The sequence below is a fragment of the Camelina sativa genome, chromosome 9, assembly GCF_000633955.1.
Source record: "Camelina sativa cultivar DH55 chromosome 9, Cs, whole genome shotgun sequence".
In the NCBI taxonomy this organism is placed as follows: domain Eukaryota; kingdom Viridiplantae; phylum Streptophyta; class Magnoliopsida; order Brassicales; family Brassicaceae; genus Camelina; species Camelina sativa.
Genome location: NC_025693.1, coordinates 29,115,373 through 29,135,447, shown reverse-complemented (window position 1 = coordinate 29,135,447; position 20,075 = coordinate 29,115,373). Strand labels below are relative to the sequence as shown.

At 36.6% G+C, this 20,075-nt stretch overlaps 7 protein-coding genes across 9 annotated transcripts in view; 5 read left to right on the top strand and 2 right to left on the bottom strand.

Moving 5' to 3' along the window:
• LOC109126488 lies at nt 29-495 on the top strand. Its single transcript, XM_019230075.1, has 2 exons — nt 29-40; nt 229-495. Exons 1-2 carry the CDS (start codon nt 29-31, stop codon nt 493-495), a joined length of 279 nt encoding a protein of 92 aa, XP_019085620.1.
• Nucleotides 1,063-3,600, bottom strand: LOC104712913 (protein LOW PSII ACCUMULATION 3, chloroplastic). The gene is made up of 12 exons (XM_010429908.2): nt 3,292-3,600; nt 3,167-3,197; nt 2,970-3,062; nt 2,828-2,890; nt 2,615-2,726; nt 2,415-2,500; nt 2,216-2,274; nt 2,021-2,123; nt 1,864-1,924; nt 1,576-1,658; nt 1,397-1,477; nt 1,063-1,314 (listed from the first exon to the last, which is right to left on the bottom strand). The coding sequence occupies exons 1-12, from the start codon at nt 3,534-3,536 to the stop codon at nt 1,255-1,257; spliced, it is 1,077 nt and encodes a 358-aa protein (XP_010428210.1). The 5' UTR covers nt 3,537-3,600; the 3' UTR covers nt 1,063-1,254.
• On the top strand, nt 3,654-6,385 carry LOC104712914 ((R)-mandelonitrile lyase-like). Its single transcript, XM_019229435.1, has one exon. The coding sequence runs from the start codon at nt 4,282-4,284 to the stop codon at nt 5,788-5,790; it is 1,509 nt and encodes a 502-aa protein (XP_019084980.1). The 5' UTR covers nt 3,654-4,281; the 3' UTR covers nt 5,791-6,385.
• LOC104712911 (jacalin-related lectin 19-like) lies at nt 6,474-7,325 on the top strand. Of its 2 annotated transcripts, none has more exons than XM_019229436.1 (3): nt 6,474-6,538; nt 6,629-6,859; nt 6,932-7,325. In XM_019229436.1, the coding sequence occupies exons 2-3, from the start codon at nt 6,638-6,640 to the stop codon at nt 7,241-7,243; spliced, it is 534 nt and encodes a 177-aa protein (XP_019084981.1). In that variant the 5' UTR covers nt 6,474-6,538; nt 6,629-6,637; the 3' UTR covers nt 7,244-7,325. The 2 variants fall into 2 exon arrangements, with proteins under 2 accessions (XP_019084981.1, XP_010428208.1); XM_010429906.2 differs by having other exon boundaries at nt 6,515-6,538; nt 6,626-6,859.
• On the bottom strand, nt 7,386-8,646 carry LOC104712912 (ESCRT-related protein CHMP1B-like). Its single transcript, XM_010429907.2, has 2 exons — nt 8,183-8,646; nt 7,386-7,875 (listed from the first exon to the last, which is right to left on the bottom strand). Exons 1-2 carry the CDS (start codon nt 8,505-8,507, stop codon nt 7,589-7,591), a joined length of 612 nt encoding a protein of 203 aa, XP_010428209.1. The 5' UTR covers nt 8,508-8,646; the 3' UTR covers nt 7,386-7,588.
• On the top strand, nt 8,918-13,121 carry LOC104712910 (anoctamin-like protein At1g73020). 2 transcript variants are annotated; one of them, XM_010429902.2, is made up of 15 exons: nt 8,918-9,504; nt 9,870-9,939; nt 10,052-10,167; nt 10,307-10,433; nt 10,524-10,624; nt 10,703-10,794; nt 10,879-10,983; nt 11,080-11,349; nt 11,446-11,578; nt 11,657-11,770; nt 11,856-11,923; nt 12,009-12,139; nt 12,240-12,322; nt 12,421-12,528; nt 12,615-13,121. In XM_010429902.2, the coding sequence occupies exons 1-15, from the start codon at nt 9,337-9,339 to the stop codon at nt 12,921-12,923; spliced, it is 1,995 nt and encodes a 664-aa protein (XP_010428204.1). In that variant the 5' UTR covers nt 8,918-9,336; the 3' UTR covers nt 12,924-13,121. The 2 variants fall into 2 exon arrangements, with proteins under 2 accessions (XP_010428204.1, XP_010428205.1); XM_010429903.2 differs by having other exon boundaries at nt 12,649-12,831.
• Nucleotides 19,001-20,075, top strand: part of LOC104712909 (inorganic pyrophosphatase 1) — a 1,706-nt gene continuing 631 nt past the window's right edge. Inside the window, exons 1-3 of the mRNA XM_010429901.2 lie at nt 19,001-19,272; nt 19,483-19,604; nt 19,760-19,967. Coding sequence (XP_010428203.1) covers nt 19,111-19,272; nt 19,483-19,604; nt 19,760-19,967 — 492 coding nt within the window. The 5' untranslated portion in view covers nt 19,001-19,110. The remainder of the gene's footprint in view (nt 19,273-19,482; nt 19,605-19,759; nt 19,968-20,075) is intronic.

The window sequence follows — 20,075 nt, the reverse complement described above, 5'->3', positions numbered from 1 at the left end:
TTTTTTTTTGTTTACCAGAAAATAAAAGATGGTGTGTCGGGTCCCCAGTATGTGCTGCTGCTTCGTCGCTGTCATATGCTCCTGCAATTAAAAGTAATGCAGTTGAGATTCTTCCTCTGACCAAATCCACCCTCTCTTATCAGAAAGTGTTGACAGAACCGATAGAATCATAGAAGACAGAGAGGCTGAGGAGCTACGGCGCCGCTTCATGTATCGGCATCGCTTTAGTCACCGTTGCCACTTCTCTCTCCGCCACTATCTTCACCGTCGCTAAACGGAGCTGCTTCTTCTATCGGTAGCCCTTTTATCTCCGTTCAACGCTTCCCTCTGAGCCGCAGGACAAGGAAGCAGTTGCAGGTGGTGTCTATGGCTCCTGAGGAAGAGAAGCTCACTCGTCGCAACCCTCTCGATTTCCAGATCGTAATTAGATTTCCTTTTCGAAATTGGCTCTACAGATTCTTAGGGAAAGTCAAAGTTGGCTATTTTTTAATTTAACTCATTGCAGCTGGGCTGATACTGGTTTGCTGTAATGGGCTGCGTTAGAATTAAGCCCAAATTTGGTTTTGTTTGTTTTAAAAAGAAATGAGTGTTATTCGTATGGAGAGTACACGTGGGGGTGCTGACGTGGCTGCACCAGAAAAGAAAAAAAGGTAACTTTATATATATAGATTAGCATGACTTGAGTTGAAAGGTTTTGTTTTAATTACACATCTACTCATCTTACACGTTTTCCGTTTTCACTATAATTCTTTGTACACAATTAAAAGTAGTTGTTTTTATTATTGGTTAAACCGTTAAAGTATTAACAGAGTCGCACATTTCAATTTAAACAGAACGCTAAACAAAAGCAGAGGATGATATGATTGATTTGGTAGCGATAGAAAGGGATGCAGCCAACAGTAGAATTCAAATCGCCACTTGTCTGTTTAGTTTCCGCTTCTTCGAACACTAATCTTTTGTTTCATTTCAACCGCCATGAGATTAAATCTTTTGTGAGGATTTTTGTATGTATATATATTATATAACATTAGTCTGCCATTGAATTGAAGAAAGAATTATAAAAGCGGGTGGAACAGACACTATCATAATTGGACTGAGTTATACTGTATATAGAAAATATTTTCAAACTATCCTTTATCATTCCCATTAACATCTCCCAAACTCTCTCTACAACTTTGCACATATACAAGTTTAAATTTTCCCAATCTTGAGAGACAAACTTACCAAAAGTATGAATCCATGACTTGGCATCGTTCAGTTACGCCAATTAGATGATGCCTCAAGCTCCACATCCTCTTCCCACCAAGTTGCCGACTGCAATACCATCAAGTTCCAACCAGTTTAAGCTTCTATGTGCACATGCAATAAACAGACAAACACAATCAAGACCAAATACCTTGTATCCCCTGCGCAGGAACTCGAGTGAACTCCCTTTCTCTTCTTGTAGTCCCAGAACCTGCAACAGCTCTTCCTTCGTCTGTTTGTATCCACATCAATCAAAGCTTGTTACTTTTTTTCTGAGGGTTGGGTGAAAACGACTATATGCAAAAGGTTAAATGCTTTAAGTGCACATACTTCACCCAGCGTGAAACGAGTAGGGCTTTCTGCAACACACGCAAATGAACCATCGGTTTGCTTAAGCATCACCTGCCATGGTCCTGCATTAGATTTTTGCATATCAGATATGAACAGAGAAAACACTCTCTCAAGTTCAGGCCACTGGTATTGAGAATGGTTCTGCAAATCTGATAGAGACTAGCATAACATCACATCATGTTCAGTGATCAAGAAAGTCACAGTACATATAGGCACAGTTATAATATATTTAATCTTTAGTCCCGGATAGACTAGTTTAGCATTTACCAGGATATTGTCGAAAAAGTGCTCCATTGTAGTTCAACACAAACGGTGCCACTGCCACTGTCTTAGCCAAGCAACACAAACAAAAATTATGCTGCTTACTTTATGCATGCAGCCAAGAAGGGTCTGCTGAGAAATTATCATCATAACTGGAAAGTACCTTAGAATACTCTCTGGTTCGGATATAAAAGACGGGAATAAATTGAGAAAGAAACCGGTAGTGCAGATCTTTAGGGGGAAAGCCAAGTAGCCCTAGGTCAGCACTGCACTAAAGTTCAGTTGTTACCAGAAGTGAGGAAACAGAGAGAGATTGACTTTAAAAAAAAAAAAAACGAGGTCTCAATAGAGGTAATACCGCAAGGTATCTAGCTCAAGATTAAACAGAAGAGCTGGGGTTGAACTGGCAAAGGTTTCCTGCAAGAAGAGACCAACAACATACAGATTGTGATTGACTAAGAAGGCACAAATAAAAATTCAAAAATGACTATAGCCAGTGAACGTATCTGAACCAAGTTCCATGTTAACATAAGAAAAGATAGGAAGGAATCCAATACCACAAACTTCTCAATAAAAGAGAGTTCCCGAGTGCTGCAATTGATAAACATATAAAGGGTCGGTGGCTCCTTGGGCTCCCAAGAACCTGTAGGAACACATAATCCTCATGACTTAATGCAATAATCCATCTGTTAACATAAGCAAAAATCCAAGTGAAAAGGGACGATATTAGATAAAAGGATTGTAGTTTTAGCTATACCTTCGTTATCATCTTCAAAATCAAAGTCCAGGGTACTCCTTATAGACCTGAAGAAATTTGTGACAGAAGTACCAGGTATATCATCTAGAGAACCGATACTTATCCCATCAACCTGATGAGAAACAGACACAAAATGAAGCTGTTGTTAAGTAATCAAGCGTTCAATATCCTAACATATGCTATATACAGCAAACTGGGAAGTTCAATTTCTACCGAATCAAATGCCGCTTTGAAGCGTTGCGAAGCTCTACGCTTCTCAGGCTTGTCAGGAAAAACCTGAAACATGTTTGATATTCACATAACGTCAGAAGAACAAAATAAGAAGAATTGAGTAATGAAGGAGATAGAATTATACAATGCAAGCTCTTGTCTCTACTTTCTCCTGAAGTTTGCGAACAACAGTTATGGCCAACTGTATGTTAGCATCAATAAAGTCATCTGAAGAGCCCTACAACAACAATGTTATACAAATCCAACACAGTTACAACAACAACAACAAAATCACTATAAAAAAACTAAGTGACTGTGTCAACAAGCTAGAAAAAAAAATACCTTGTAAGAAGAAATGCTACTAGGCAAAGGCCTACACATTAGAGCAAAAAGACGCCATTATAACCACAAGCGATGAACACACAAAAATTGAAGTTTTGAGATAAGAGTAAGAGAAGGAGGATTACGGGAAATCAATCTCCAAACGAGATTTTGAATCCTGGAGAGCGTAAGCGAGAGAATTGGCGGCGTCAGAGGCTAGAACCTCGTACGACTTGGGCTTATACAAGGGGACACCTCTCTTAGGATCGGAGTCAGAAGAAGCCGATGAGAGTGCGCCTCCGCTTTTTGCGGTGGCTCCGCATCTGATTTTTCTGCTGTTTAGAAGAATCGAGGGAGAAGAGAAGAGCGCCGGTAACATCGCCATCGCCATTTTTGAACTCTCTCTCTCTGTTTAGACGACGGTACGGTAGTGATAACACTGGCTACAGTCTAATCCGCACAACCTCATGAGACGTGGCTAAATCTTGTCATCTTATCTTAACCGAATTGAACCGGAATTTGATTGGCAGAGTCATCAAACCGGTACTCTTAAACCATTCCTAACGGCCGTCAAAGTCAAAGATTACAATCTATTGACAACCGTTGATCTCAACTTGGGTTTAGTTATCATCGACGGCTATGAGTACTTGAAAGAGCTGAAGAAACACTCTATAACAGAAAGCAACCGCGCCATTGGAGTCTCCTTTTTTTTTTTAACAACTTCTTCTTCGACTCTGTTTCTCTCTCTCTCTATAACTGAGAAAGTTCTCACTTTCCCGAGAAAATTTAATTTTCTTTCTGCTCTCTGAGAAAAAAATCTTGTAACCGAAAGAGCGAGAATGATGAAACGGATTGATACTTCTCTTCTGTACACGGCGTTCGTTGTGCTTCTTCTTCTTGGAGTAGTTCCTCGATCTGATGCAAGGTCACGCTCTACTCGACGTAAGTTTCTCAAGAAAATTTCGATTGAATCTCGTTTTCATTCTTGAATCGTTGTAATCTTTGGAGATGATGATGTTTCTTTGATCTCCCTGTATCGCTTTTTGAGTAATTTGCAAGATAACGATGATCGATGATTTGGTTTTTGAGATTCTTCTGTTTCATCGTTGTTTCTTACTGTTGCAGCGCCAAGTTTCATGCGATTCGTGTCAAACGCAACTGATTTTGCGTCGGAGGATTACTACGACTACATAATCGTCGGAGGAGGTACGGCGGGATGTCCACTAGCCGCCACACTTTCACAATCTTTCAGGGTTCTTCTGCTTGAACGTGGCGGCGTTCCGTACAACAGACCTCACGTGATGTCGCACGATGGTTTCTTGACTACACTCACTGACGTCAACAACTTCGACTCGCCGGCTCAGTCTTTCGTCTCTGAGGAAGGAGTTCCTAACGCCAGAGGCCGTGTTCTTGGAGGAAGCAGTGCGATCAACGCTGGGTTCTATAGCCGTGCTGATAAGCAGTTCTTTGAGAACTCGGGTCTTAATTGGGATCTGACTAGTGTGAATCAGTCATATGAGTGGGTTGAGAGAGCTATTGTGTTTAGACCTCAGCTCAGGACTTGGCAAACTGCGATTAGGGATGCGTTGCTTGAGGTTGGTGTGCATCCGTTTAATGGATTCACCTTGGAGCATAAAGTTGGGACTAAGATCGGAGGGTCTACGTTTGATCGTGCTGGGAGGAGACACAGCTCTGCAGATCTTCTCAGGTATGCAAGAAGTTCCAACATTAGAGTTGCAGTTTACGCAACTGTAGAGAGAGTACTGCTAGCTTCATCTCCAAGTGTCTCCGGTGCCAACGTATCTGCGATTGGAGTGGTTTACCGTGATCAGCTGGGACGTTACCATCACGCCATGATACGAGACAGAGGAGAGGTGATACTGTCAGCTGGTGCACTCGGTAGCCCACAGTTGCTTTTTCTTAGTGGGATTGGTCCAAGGAGTTATCTTTCGACTTGGGGGATCCCAGTGGCTCTTGACCAGCCTCATGTGGGAGATTTTGTGTATGATAACCCGAGGAACGGTATCTCCATTGTTCCTCCGGTTCCAATGGAGAGCTCACTGATTCAAGTGGTGGGTATTACTGAGGAAGGGGCTTTTCTGGAGGCTGCTTCCAATGTGATTCCGTTTGCTTCGCCTTTACATTCTGTGTTCATCAGAGCGCCAGCTTCTCCTTTGTACGTCCCTGTGACAACTATAATGGAGAAGATCCTAGGTCCAGTGTCTATTGGTCTACTAAGGCTGGCCTCAACGGATGTGAGGATAAACCCAGTTGTTAGATTCAACTACTTCAGTGATCCACAAGATCTAGAGAGATGTGTCAATGGGACTAGGAAGATTGGAGAAATACTCAGGAGCCGAGCTATGCAGGACTTTATGATCAGGGAATGGTTTGGGAACCGTAGATTCAGGTTTGTTGGAGCTCCATTGCCTGTGGACCAATCAAATGATCTAGTGATGGCAGATTTCTGCAGACGTACTGTGAGCACAATCTGGCACTACCATGGAGGCGCTGTTGTGGGAAAAGTAGTGGACTCTGATCTCAAAGTCATTGGTATTAATTCTCTTAGGCTTGTGGATGGATCAACCTTCAATATCTCTCCAGGAACTAATCCTCAGGCGACCTTGATGATGCTTGGAAGGTAAGAAGAAACTTACCAAGTGTATTACTCTTTGAAATTGTATCAGTTCATTTTGATGAAACTAAAAAGAAACTTCTATATGATAATTGCAGGTACATGGGGCTGAAGATGCTGAGGGAGAGAATGAGATAGAAATGATTCCCCAGATAGGCTTCCTGGATTATTTTGCTGATTCTTTTGCTCTTATGTTCACCTATAGCTCTCTATCACGTGTTACTACACTGAGTTTGTTCAGTCTTTCATTGGACTCCTCGCTTAATTCATGTAATAGAGTACAGTAGTTCATCTATATAGTCCATCTATGCAACAGAATTGAGATGTACTCAGACTAGCCATTATAGTAAAAAATCCAGCATTCCTATGTCAGAGAGCAAAGGACATGTTCATATTACAAATACAGATACAGTATGTGACATACTAGAGGAAATTTAAATCTTAGTAATGTGAAAACAAGAGGCAGTATTCTTCTAATTTTCTGTTTTTGGCACTATGATGAACACTTTTGGAATTTGTTCCATGTAAAAGTTTCCTCTTGAAGTTTCGTGGAATCTCCTACTTCATTATGTAAAGGAAGATAAGACAATCAAACGCATACCTCTCGTCCTCTTACATTGCTTTCCAGGAATCCAATACCTTCCCATGAAGCTGACGTCTTTATATGCGTTGCTGCAAAAGCGAAATACTCAATTCTTGTTCTTTAAAATCCACAACCTGTTTCAGTTCCAAAAAGCTTCTTCTGCAGCAAAGAAAAAGTTTGGTTCTCCTCTTATTGTAAAACTTTGGTTTCTTAGCATTTTCCCTTGCATTGTGTTAACAAAACTAAACTCTGAATTAATCAGCAGGAAGGAGTCATGGATCAACAACCACAAGGTGATAAGAATCTGACTGTGTTCGTCGGACCCTGGGGAGGAAATGGAGGAACTGCCTGGGATGACGGGATCTATCATGGTGTCCGTGAGATCAGACTAGTATATGATCATTGCATTGACTCCATCACAGTGATCTACGATAAGAATGGTAAACCTGCAAGATCAGAGAAGCATGGAGGTGTGGGAGGCAACAAAACAGCAGAGGTTTGTTGCTCTCTTATTCTCTGTTCTGTCTCTCTCAGATTTTGGTTTCTTTAAAATGAACCGTGTTTGCAGATAAAGCTGCAATACCCAGAAGAGTATCTGATTGGCGTGAGTGGCTACTACTGTCCAGTGGTTAACAGTGGCACCCCTGTCATTAGATCAATGACATTCAAAAGCAATAAACAAGTTTATGGACCTTACGGAGTTGAACAAGGAACACCCTTCACTTTCTCAGTCAATGGAGGACGCATTGTTGGCATGAACGGTAGGAGCGGCTGGTACCTTGACTCCATCGGCTTCCATCTTTCACGTCCTAAATCAACCAAGACGGTCGACAAGCTTCGGAAGAAGATTCACTGGCTCACAAGGATAGTAGCATCATAAAGTCTATCGAACAGACTTAATCAGATACCATATCTGCATAGAATGTACTAGATAGACTATACGAATAAGGATGTTGGATGTATCTTATATAATCCATAAGACCAAAAGTTACTGCCAAAGATACTCTCTTTAATGCACACAATTCAAAAGGAAAGCATATCATTGTAATGGTAAAAAAACTAAAAAACACACGAAGGTTTTTCATATTAAGTTATAAACAAAGCATATTTCAAAGTAAGCAATATACACAAATAAGCCCGTGTTTGCGGATAATAGCAGCAACAATTCGACAAGGATCGCGTGCAAAGTGGCAGATTGTCCAAGCACGGATGTCGGTTAGCGAACTTATCCTCTGGCTTTAAGCTCAGCAAGCCTCCTCGACAAATCATCCTCATCGACTTTCTCCTCAGTCTTAGTAGGAATGGCATGACCAGCAGGCTGAGGAAGTCCCACAGAGACTTCCAAACCATAGTCATCTGCAACCTGCTGCATAAGGCTGTTGACTTCGCCTTCAGGAGTGGACAATGAAGTTGAACCAGCCATCGCATTCTCCATGAACTCAGCTTGAACCTCCATGTTCACAAACTGCTTCTCGAATGAATCCATCGTCTCAGACATCTTCTGTAGATTGCCTGATAAGAACCAAAAATTGTATACAACGCAGTGAATACATTTTCCCAACTGAGACTAAAGGATTATTTTTATCACAGAAAGTACAAAAAGATGAACCCTTTCATGTATTTCCATAAGAACAAAACCTTCCTGTCTATTCAGAAGCATCCCTTATAAACCATGGTGATCATCCAACCTCCGTTTCACAAAATTAATCCCTAACTAATGATCAGCAACACAACCACCGACAGAAACAATACTAAACCTATGAGCAGCATACGAAGATAATATCAGATCATTCAAATTCAGCAAAAGACATGATTTTACCTGTGGCAAGCGAAGACTCAAGGGATTTAACGATATTGGTCATGGATTTGGTGATAGTGGCCATCTTAGCCTGGGTATCGAGACGAGCAACAACAGCATCCAGACGAGAAGCGAGACGAAGGTAGTTCATCTGCTCGCTACGCTTACGAATAGCGTTCTCAGCATAGATCCGAGCACCATCCATGTTACCCTTCTCAATCGCCTTCTTCACCTTCAATTTCTCAGCTTTCTCCTCTTTCTCACACTTCCTCGATTGCCTTTGCAGAGACTTGGACGTGAATTTCAAATCGAATATCTGATTCATCAGCTTATCTGTGTTACCCATGTTGAATTCGATTCCTCTATAGATCTCCCTCTGCTAGAAATTATCAAAAAGATAGAGACTTTAGGGTTTTCTCTGTATCTGGGAAAAATATCTTGACGCGTTTGGTAATGTTTTGAAGAGAGATTGAAGAAGAGATCATATGAGAGAGAAGAAGGGAAGCTAATAAAGTCAATTTCGGTTTTCTTATTTCAAATCGGAATTGACCGGTTTAATCTATTTGTCGGTTATACCCGGTTAAAGTATTAAACAGTCACACACACAAGGCACACGTGTTAAAAGTGACTAAGCACCGTCCGATGTGTCACGCTTTGTACACGATGGATCAGTCATCGTCTGCGTGCCAACTCAGAACGAGCTTCTTTTGGAATTTTGCATGTTCTATTAAATTGTTCCTAAATTTCTTACCAAATTTCAAAATCTAATTTTTCAAATTTAAAAACCAAAGCTTTGTCTTTTCCAATTTCCAGAAACGTTTTTTTTGTTGGATTAAACGCAAAAGAAGCTGTGCCAAAAAAACCCCCCTCAAAGGAATTCGCGAGAGATGTGTGATAAGTTGGATGTTTCTGGAATCGTATTCTTGATTTTTGCAGTGTTCCGACTTTAAAAATTAAAACCCTGATCCCCTTTTATGGCCCAGAAACCGGAAAATTAGATTAGAAAAGTAGTTTAGTGGAAAAGGAAAAAAAAAGTTAGAACCTTTGGTGAATGAATACTCATTAAGACATTTGGGTCAGATCTTGGAATTAAAAAAAGAGGAAAGTTAGAAGCTTTCAGCTACTTAGCCAAGTTTTTTTTTTTTTTTCTTGTGTGATTGGGGTTTTTTTTGGAGATGAATGGGAGTAATGGTGAGGAGCGAGTCGTTCACGAGGTTGCGATGGTGGTTCCTAAGCGGGTTCTGGAAGAAGAAGGAAACTGTGTTGAGGTTTTGGTGACGGAACTTAAGAAGAGAGGGATGGTTGTTGATAGAGTCGTCGGTCTCGCAGATGAGTTTCTCAAGGTCGGTCCTTTTTTTGTTTCATCTTACTTTTCCCAAGTTACTTGTAAGTAATTTGTGATCACATCGTGTTTGTCAAGTGTAAAATCTCAATATTGATGCTTCCTAGGGTTTTTTTTTTCTCTCAAGTGCAAGTCGAAATTCTTGCATGTTGTCTTATGAAAGTACTAATCTGGGAGGTCGAGGAGGGTCCTGGAAGAGTGAATTTTTGGAGGAATACAAATTTTTTTTGATAAAACTTGCTAGTTATGTCTAACGGTGTCTAGGATTAGGATTCAACCGATTGGTGACTTATATAGCCATAAATCTCTAGAATTGACTGTTTTGCTTCTATGAGAGATAACTGCAACTCTTAAGTATTTCTTCAGGTAGCAGCTCCCTTGGAGACCTTGGGCAATGCAGCAGCAGAGCTTCATATACGCAAACCTACTCGTCTAGGTAAATATTGATTCCGGGCATTAACTTGATAAATGAACATCTGTTAAGCGGCACCGTAGCCTCATTTTTTGTTCCTCACAAGTCACAAGTTTGATGGTTATCCTCAATTCAGGGATTGATCTGCCCTTTGAGATGCAAGGGTCTGAGGCTTTCTTTCGGCAACCTGATGGTTTACTGTTCAGCTGGTTTGAACGTTTTCGGTGCTATCAACATCTTCTTTATGGAATTGTAAGTTCTGTCTCTCTGTATCTTCTGTATTGTTATTATACATCGTTGATTAATCTGTTAGCATGTTTTTTATTGCTTTAGTATGTCAATTTACAGTGTTATTGAGTCATGACACAGCAAATGAATTCTTGACTTATAGGTAAACTGTGGTGGGTACGATGTCACTCTGAAACTTGATGGCAGAGAGTTTTGTTGGGCAGCAGGGGAATCATTAGTTCGAAGGTTGGAATCAGAGGGTGTCATTAAACAAATGTTTCCTCTTCATGGTAAGCTAATCATTTGTATCTGTTGGGTTACAAACCAGTCTAGACTCTAGAACGGTTTAAAATTCTCACACAAATACGTTTTGTTTGTAGATGAATTCAAGAGGAAGGAACTTCTCCAAACTTGGGCATTAAATTGGTGGAACTTCACAAACCAACCAACTGATCAGATCTACTCTTACTTCGGTGCAAAGGTAGACACATATATAAATCTTAGTATCCTATATGTAACAGAAAGCTATTGTGAAACTCATCACATAGAAAAATCACAGATTGGAGTCTACTTTTCGTTCTTGGGAATGTATACGCAATGGTTGATATTTCCAGCCTTGCTTGGGTTTATAGTCCAGATGGTTGATTTTGGGTAAGTTCTTAATTCTGTTACAAGCTTCTAAGTAAATACTACTAGACATAATACCACACCTTATTTCAATCTTTCTTTGATCAGATCCTTGCAATTTCTTGCTCTCCCAAGTTTCTTTGTTAGCACAATACTCTGGGCTGCCTTGTTTCTACAGTTCTGGAAACGCAAAAACGCGGCCTTGTTAGCTAGGTGGGATTCCCCTACACTGATGCCTAATGATAAAACAGTTTAAAGTTTTTTTCTCATTTTCTGATTTCATTTCTTGCGTCGATTCTCTACCAATAGATGGCAGATCAATTGTTTAGTTGGCCCCAGTCAAGGATATAGATTTCTCGGAATGGAGTGGAGTTCCCTTCCGTTTCCAAAGGAGCTTATAAAGAATATCGGAGATGAGAGATCCAAAGAGAAGGCAGCGTATCAAAGATATGAATGGTTTGCTTACCGCAAGAGGTTTAGGAATGATGTTCTTGTTATCATGAGCATTATCTGCCTCCAACTTCCATTTGAGCTGGCGTATGCTCATATTTACGAGATTATCAAATCTGATGTAGTCAAGTGAGCGCTTACTCGGTTTTTTCTTTACTAGCTTTACCAGTCTCATGTTTTAGCAACTAAGTTAGAACCATGACATTTTTTTTACGATGGTTTCAGGTATATATTGACAGCTATCTACCTTCTAGTTATTCAGTATCTCACTAGATTGGGAGGCAAAGTATCTGTCAAGCTGATAAATCGAGAAATCAATGAGAGTGTGGAATATCGAGCTAACAGTTTAATTTACAAAGTAAGGAAGGACAGCACTGTTTTACAGAGCACTGTTTCTATTTTCTAATCATTGCTTTGGAAAATTTCGACATTGCAGGTGTTCGGGCTCTATTTTATGCAGACATACATTGGGATCTTCTACCACGTTCTATTACATCGAAACTTCATGACACTTCGACAAGTATTGATCCAACGGTTAATAATCTCACAGGTAACAAGAAAGATGGTGATGTGATTAAAAACTCTCCTCTGAAGATTTTGTTACATGCATATGTTTAAAATTTAATTTTCTCCAGGTTTTCTGGACTTTGATGGATGGTTCTTTACCATATCTTAAGTACAGCTACAGAAAATATAAAGCTAGGTACGCTCTTTATTTCACCTAAACAGATTATAAAGCGTATGCTCAAAACTTGTAAGAAAATAATATAGCTTCTTTCTTTTTCCAGGACGAAGAAGAAACGTGAAGGTGGATCATCAACAGGAAAGATTCAAATAGCGTCAAGAGTGGAGAAGGAATATTTCAAGCCTACATATTCAGCAAGCATTGGAGTAGAACTTGAAGATGGACTTTTTGATGGTAATACATGAAATGGTTTTGTGTGATGATTTGCTTGGATGTAGCTTGAAAATGTCTCAAGCTAAAAATTGAAATGTGAAAATTGCCTTTTGCATTGCAGATTCGCTCGAGCTGGCTTTGCAGTTTGGAATGATCATGATGTTTGCTTGTGCCTTCCCTCTTGCTTTTGCCCTTGCTGCAGTGGTAACATTTACATTCTCTAATACCACTTCCTCAATTTCATCTTTAGCTTTTGTATTTTTTTTTAATCTTAAAGACATGAATTTATGTCATCTACACAGAGCAATATAATGGAAATAAGAACAAATGCCTTAAAGCTGTTGGTGACACTTCGAAGACCTCTTCCTCGTGCTGCTGCAACAATTGGAGCTTGGTTAAACATATGGCAGGTATAATGGATAGCAAGAAAATAGCGATCCTATATTACTAAATCTATCTCAGTGCATTTAGTGATTTGTTTCTTCTGTGTATTCAGTTTCTGATAGTAATGTCCATATGCACAAACTCAGCACTCTTGGTATGCTTATATGACCAAGAAGGCAAATGGAAGATCGAACCAGGGCTCGCTGCAATTCTCATCATGGAACATGTACTCTTGCTTCTGAAATTTGGTCTCTCTCGTCTCGTCCCTGAGGAGCCTGCTTGGGTTAGAGCCAGTCGTGTGAAGAATGTGACACAAGCACAAGACATGTACTGTAAACAGCTCTTGAGAAGCATTTCTGGTGAATTTAATTCCATGACAAAACCTGAACAAGAACAACAAGAAGACTCGGAGCGCCGTTAACCTGAAAATATCAGAATCAAAATACCAAAAAGGCTTTTTTAATGTGTGTATGACACAGTTTGATTTATTCGTTTGGATCCTTTTGTGCATAAAAAAGCTGTGTGATATCTTGAAGACTTGTATCCTCTTCGGTTTTGTCTGTAACAACTATGAAGAGATCACTTTAATATATATTATATGATAAATTATTGGTCAAAAGCTATAGAGAAGTACAACAGCCCTAATGTCTTCGATGTTTGTCTTTCACATGTCGTGTAATTTCTAGTCTCTTATGTTATGTTAACATTTCTCTGTACTCCATGGATGGTTGAAGACTTAAAAGTAGTAATTAATTAGGAAACTTTCTCAATTATTATTGAAGGCTCATATTAAAGATGAAATTATTAGAACAATAATTTTCTCTTTTTGGGTCAAAGATATGATATTTTCCTTTCATTTATAAAGATGAGTATTGTTTGTCAGTTTCTCCTTTTATAATTAGTGGAAATTTCTTTTTTTTGAATAGTAAGGTTACTGAAATTCTTTTCACCTAATCAAATATCAAATGTTTTGTCTTTGATTGTATTTTCAACATCAGTTTTATTTATATGGCTAGAAATTAGCCATTTATATACTTTATTTCATTGAAACAAATAATATCATAGAGAAATCTTCAATAATATCACATTGTTTTATTATTTCAAAATTAGTAAATTACCATCACGATCCAATATAAACTTTTGATTAGAAAGGATTAATCGTACTAACCTCTTACTAATTTTTCTGGTTAATAATAACAAACTTACTAAATCTTTTAATAATCCTTTAAAAACTTAGAGTTGTGATTGATTCTTGAAACTTTTTCAAAATTGTGGTGTTTTTTTATTAATTAAAATTGTTTTATAGTACTTTTGAAGATTTAATTATTGTATGTATGGCAGTCGCCTATATATCGTGCTCGTTTCAAACTCGAACGTTTACTATAATTTAAAAGAGCTAGTTCATGAATTAGTCACCACAATATTATTTAGAAACCCCCACCAATCAGTGATTTTTCCTTCTTATTTTTTGGGAAAGCTAATGATCTGTTTTCTGAAATAAAATTAGTGGAGAAAATAAGCAACAGGAAAAAATATATATATATATATATATATATATATATATATATATATATATATATATAAAAGAGCATAAGTTATTTAAAAAAATAATAATAAAACAGAGTAATAGTTAAAGCAGAACAAAATGGTGCAATAAAATGGACGAATAGTTGATTTTTGGTTGCGTTATGGATGAAAGAAAAGACACAGCGTCGTCGTGGGCCTATGCATGCATTTATAGAATTTAGATAAAGCATATGACAGTAAGATTTTAGATAAAACAGAAATCATAAAGTTTATTGTCTGGTTTGTACTGATAAGTGTTTTTGTAATCTATATATATAAAGTTAACTTTACTCACTCCTGGTGCTGCCACATCAGCAACTCCCTCAATTGAATAAGCCCATTTTTTTGATACAACCCACTAAGCAATTCATATTTATTTGTTTCATATTTCTTTAAAAGCCCAGTTTTATATATTTCTTTAAAAGTTCAATCCATTAGTAATATTTTATATGATGTAGAAATAAAACTCTTCCCCAGGAATCTCCACTCCGTCGTCCGCCGGTGTGCGACCTGAAGCGTCTCTCCCCTTCTTAATTCTTTCATCTCAGAACACCTAAAAGATATCTTTCAAATTAATCTTTTAGCTTAAGAAGAAACAGTAAGATTCACCAATGTTATCATCCTCTAAAAATTTTCAAAATTCAAAATAAAAGTATTTGTTTTCCTCATTCATAAACATTACCTACGCTTTCAAAAGAATTTAAACAAGAGAACGAGAGAACATAACTGAAAGTATAGCAAGAATACAAACGATGGGGAAAAAAAAAAGTCCACCACTTATCATGCATGACAACAAAAATAGAACATACAAGATCAACATATATTGAAGAAACTNCAATTGAATAAGCCCATTTTTTTGATACAACCCACTAAGCAATTCATATTTATTTGTTTCATATTTCTTTAAAAGCCCAGTTTTATATATTTCTTTAAAAGTTCAATCCATTAGTAATATTTTATATGATGTAGAAATAAAACTCTTCCCCAGGAATCTCCACTCCGTCGTCCGCCGGNAAAAAATATGACTAATTAAAAATCAAAAGAAAAAACAACTCAAATGAAAAAATAAGATAAGCACTTACAGAGGATCAGGGAAACACAACTAAAATTCAATTAACATTAGTCGCCAGAAATTGACAAAACCATCACCAAACAGAAGAAAATGTAAGAGATACATACACCGTTAGTTGAGGGAAAAGATGTTGAAATTCGAGTTCCAGATTGTGTTCACATTAGACTTAAATTGAATGACTTACTAAACCGGCCACAAAAATATACACCCCAAAATGTTTTTCTAAAAAGCATCATAGAAGCAAAAATTAAATTTTACAACACACAATTCACATCCAATCGAAAACCACACTCTGGGGCCAACCGAAACAAAACGTAAAACTAAGATCTCAAAAACAATGGATAAATTATATATGAAATGAAAGGAAGAAAATAATTAAAAACAACAGATTTGCACACACCAATTAACACTTAACTGGAACAAAAACATTAGGGGAGAACCAATTACCCCCTACAGATGCGAAGCAAAGAGGAAAACACCCAAATACAACCCAAAAAAAAATGTGTGCATCGATGAAAGGGATGAATGAAGAAGGATAACAAGCATCAAATAAATAGTTTCAAAACTCTTATTGTCCTGTAGATCGCAAAAATGACTTCTCTACTATCCGTTCATGAGACATCACATTTTCTAAGGGAACAAAGCCATTCCAACCTCAATAACATACCACTAAAGACCCAATAGACCAACACAATTTTAAGGCTTACAGAAAATAAGGCCCAATGGCAGAAGCACAAAAAAAAATTAATAAAAACAATGAAAACAAAATTGTAAGTAACTGAGATTTTTAAACATTTTTAATCAAAAGCCACTAACTAATCACTACAAACACAAAAGTATTGACAAAAGAACTACTTGCACAGGTTACTAATTAAATAATAAAATAATTAAAAAATTACCTACAATTACATATAATAATACCAAATAACAATCCAACGACAAAATAACAATTTTTTAATTAAAGTAACGACTAAAGCGGGACAACAACTAATACTATACAAACTTAACTTCTAATTCTATATTTTTTTTTAAACGAAAAAGAGATCATGATGATTTAAATTAATTAAAAATCAAAAAATTGACTACATTATACTAGCTGAAAAAACATACAGAAAAAAATAAATTAACAAAAGAGCAAAGGAAAATATACGGACAAACTAACCAGATGAAAAGAGGAAAAATACATACCAAAAAAACAAATTAACAAAATAACCAAAGTACACATTTATCTAACTTCCGCGTGTAGCGCGGATCAAATGCTAGTGTTATATATAATCTAGTCTTCGAAAATGTGTGAGATCAGTTAATAAACGAGATTACGAGAACAAAAATATGTATGATCACTCGTAATATACTTATTAGCTTACTTGGTATACATTCGCGTGATTCAGTTTTCCGTCGCACACACTTCTAATGTCGTGTACGTAAAATGTTAACTACTCCAGTTTATTATAATTAGACCCTGGAATATTGGACTGCACGATATTTGGGAACTTGGCAGCTTTAAGTAAGTGCGATTAAGATTTTAATGGGACACGCGTGACATGTCGCAAACAGAAAAGAACGAATCTACTTTTGAAACTGTTTTGCTTTTTGGACAACTAAATAATTTGATTAACAAAAAGAACAAGATTTGGCCGCAGTTCTAAAATTCACAAATCTTATTCTTACGAATCGCATATAATAGTGGTAACTATAAGATGAGAATATCTAACATTGTTTTGTCATATTTTTTTTTTGCCTTCTAATAAACTCAACGGAAACAAGGAATCTAGAGCTTAATTAAAAAATTTATATATATAGATGCCGATGCTCTGATAGTGTCAGTGTTGTTAGGTTACCGAATAAGTGTATGTGTCAAACTATAATTCGTAAGACATGTTGTGTTGTGTTGGCAATCAAATTTTACTTCTCAGCAATCGATGAACTAACTATCACGTGATACGACTGATACTTGGAAGCGTGGCTAGACATGAGACTCTACCATAAAACTCCTAATCCTTACCAACTTATGAAAATAGCTTGAAGTTTGACTATATTATCACACACAACACATTATATCTAAACGTGAAATGATGCATTAATTGCGAAATAGAGGGGATTGTTTGCTCAAAACGAGTAATTGTCTGAAAACTCTTTAATTACGGATTAACACACTTTGTTACTAATCTAAATAAATAAAACTCATGGTTAATCATGTTAGTAAGTTAACCCCTTTATGCAAAGCAAGTACGGATAATATCACGTTTGCTAAGTTCAGAAACGCTGACGCGTCTTGTAAATCACATATTGCAAGGCAACGTGTTTCTGAGATATCTTATTTAGGTGGCAAGCTTATGGGTTTGCCATTTCTCTAGTGTCACCGGATCCAACAATTTTATTCATTTATCGATACCTATTTTTTTTTCTATATCATTTGTTAATTATTGACATGATGACATGCACCGATAGTTTCAAAATGATAGCATATTGTATATATGAAAAGATTAATTCCCAACGTTTTTCAAATCTTTATGCAGTTTCCTAGTTTTTTCTACATATACAAAAATCACAGACCAAAAGGAATAATGTTATTTTCCAAAATGCTCACTCTATAAGTTTCCAAATGCTTTATTCTTAATCAAAATTTGTGTAAATGAAAATCAGTCAACAATTTGGAGCTAAATATAATTCAGTCCTAAATCGTGGACGCCTGTTTGGTATTCTAAATAATACAATTAACTAGAAGATTATATGATTGTTGATCGATAACGAAGAAATCCAATACTAGTAGCTAGATGAATGAATTGAATACAACGAAAGCCTGTAGCCACCGAAAAAGGCTGCTACGTACTTAATTAGTAGTATATTCTTATTTTTGTTAAATCTTTGTCCCTCACGATTCCTTACAAGTGCCTTTCCTATCCAATTCCATTTTTGTCTATAATAATTTATATCACATTATTTATTATATATAAAGCTATCTCAAATCTCAAAATATTAGAAACAATAGTAAATGTTAAGATTATAAAATAATATGATAAAACAAAAAATATCCAGTAACTATCAATTTTAAAAAGTTTATAAATGATTAATAAAAAAATATAACTAAATTAGGTTGGAACTTAGAATTATCTAACATTCCATTATAAAATCTTTATTTAATAATACAGAATGTGATATGATGTGAATAATAATTTATATCACATTATCTTATTATAAAGCTATCTCAAATCTCAAAATACTATAATGTTTTGCTTAATTAGAATCAATAGTAAATGTTAAGATTATAAAATAATATGAACAAAAAATATATATATCCAATAACAATCAATTTTAAAAAGTTGATAAATGATGAATAAAAAAAAAAAACTAAAATTAGGTTAGAACTTAGAATTATTTAAAATTCCACTAAAAATATCTTGATTGAATGATATACATAATAATGTCATATGATATGATATGTCGTCAATATATCTTCTATAGTATTGCCTTTTTATTATTTTCCTTGATATAAAGGATTATGTTTTAATTTATTTTGAAGTAAGGATATATTTTGGTTTCCTTTTCAAAAAAAAAAAAAAGGATATATAATTTGGTTTGGGAATATTCTTCTCTTATTCCCGCGTTACCTCCTCCTCAACTTTTTTATTAAAAACCTTTTACCAAAAAATTTCTAAAAAGGCAAAAAATCGCTCTAGCAACCGTTGGATCTCTATACAAGACCCATGTTTGACCCGTAACATCATCAAATCCAACGGTTCACATAAAGGATTCTATTTTTTTCTTTCTTCCTTTTTGTTACCTTAAGGTAATATTCCAATGGCATCTCCAATAAAATCCCCCCCCCCCCCCNTTGTTTTCCTCTCCTTTCATTTTGTATAAATACCAAAACCACATTTCTCTTCTTCTCAAACCAACAAAAACTCAAAGCAAGAGAAGAGATCCATCAAAAGAAATCACCAATTTTTTTCTTGAGAGAGAGAGAGTTATGGCTTACAATAGCAATAACAAGAACAACAACATTGTCGTTGTTTTCGACTTCGACAAGACCATCATCGACGTTGATAGCGATAATTGGGTGATCGATGAACTTGGCTTCACTGATTTGTTCAATCAACTTCTCCCCACCATGCCTTGGAACACACTCATGGTTTGTTCTGCCTTCTCTGATTTCCTCTGTTTTCTCATTTTCCCATTTTTTTATCTATCATTCAATAAACTCAACTCCGTCGTGTATTCCATTACTATCTTGCGATTTCATTCCATTATAAAAAAAACAATTGTTATCTTGAAATATTTGTTTAATACCATCCCGGATTCGAATAAAACCCTAAATTAATGGAATTGTACAAAATAACAGGACCGTATGATGAAGGAGCTACATGATCAAGGCAAAACCATTGAGGAGATCAAACAAGCCTTGAGAACAATCCCAATCCATCCACGTGTCGTCCCTGCCATCAAATCTGCACATGAATTAGGGTAATCTGCATTATTATTATTATTATTATTATTTCTAAACAAAAGAAAATATTTGTAACAATCAATTTATGTCTGATTATATATATATTCTTTTGCTAATCAAATTAGACAAAACCCACCGTTTCTGATCCGATATTTACGGTTCGGTTTTCCAGGTGTGAGCTTAGGATAGTGAGCGACGCAAACATGTTCTTTATCGAGACCATCGTTGAGCATCTCGGGATAAGTGAATTCTTCTCTGAGATTAACTCGAACCCTGGATATGTCGACGAACGTGGCACCTTGAGAATCTCTCCTTACCACGACTTCACTAAAACCCCTCATGGCTGCTCTAATTCCACTTGTCCTCCTAACATGTGCAAGGTACTTTTTACATTTATTTTTCTCTTTACGAACGTTACAATTTGTCCTTATTTTCCACAAAAAAAAGACAAGTGTTTTGAAGTTTGTTAAAAAAAAAAAAAAAAAAAA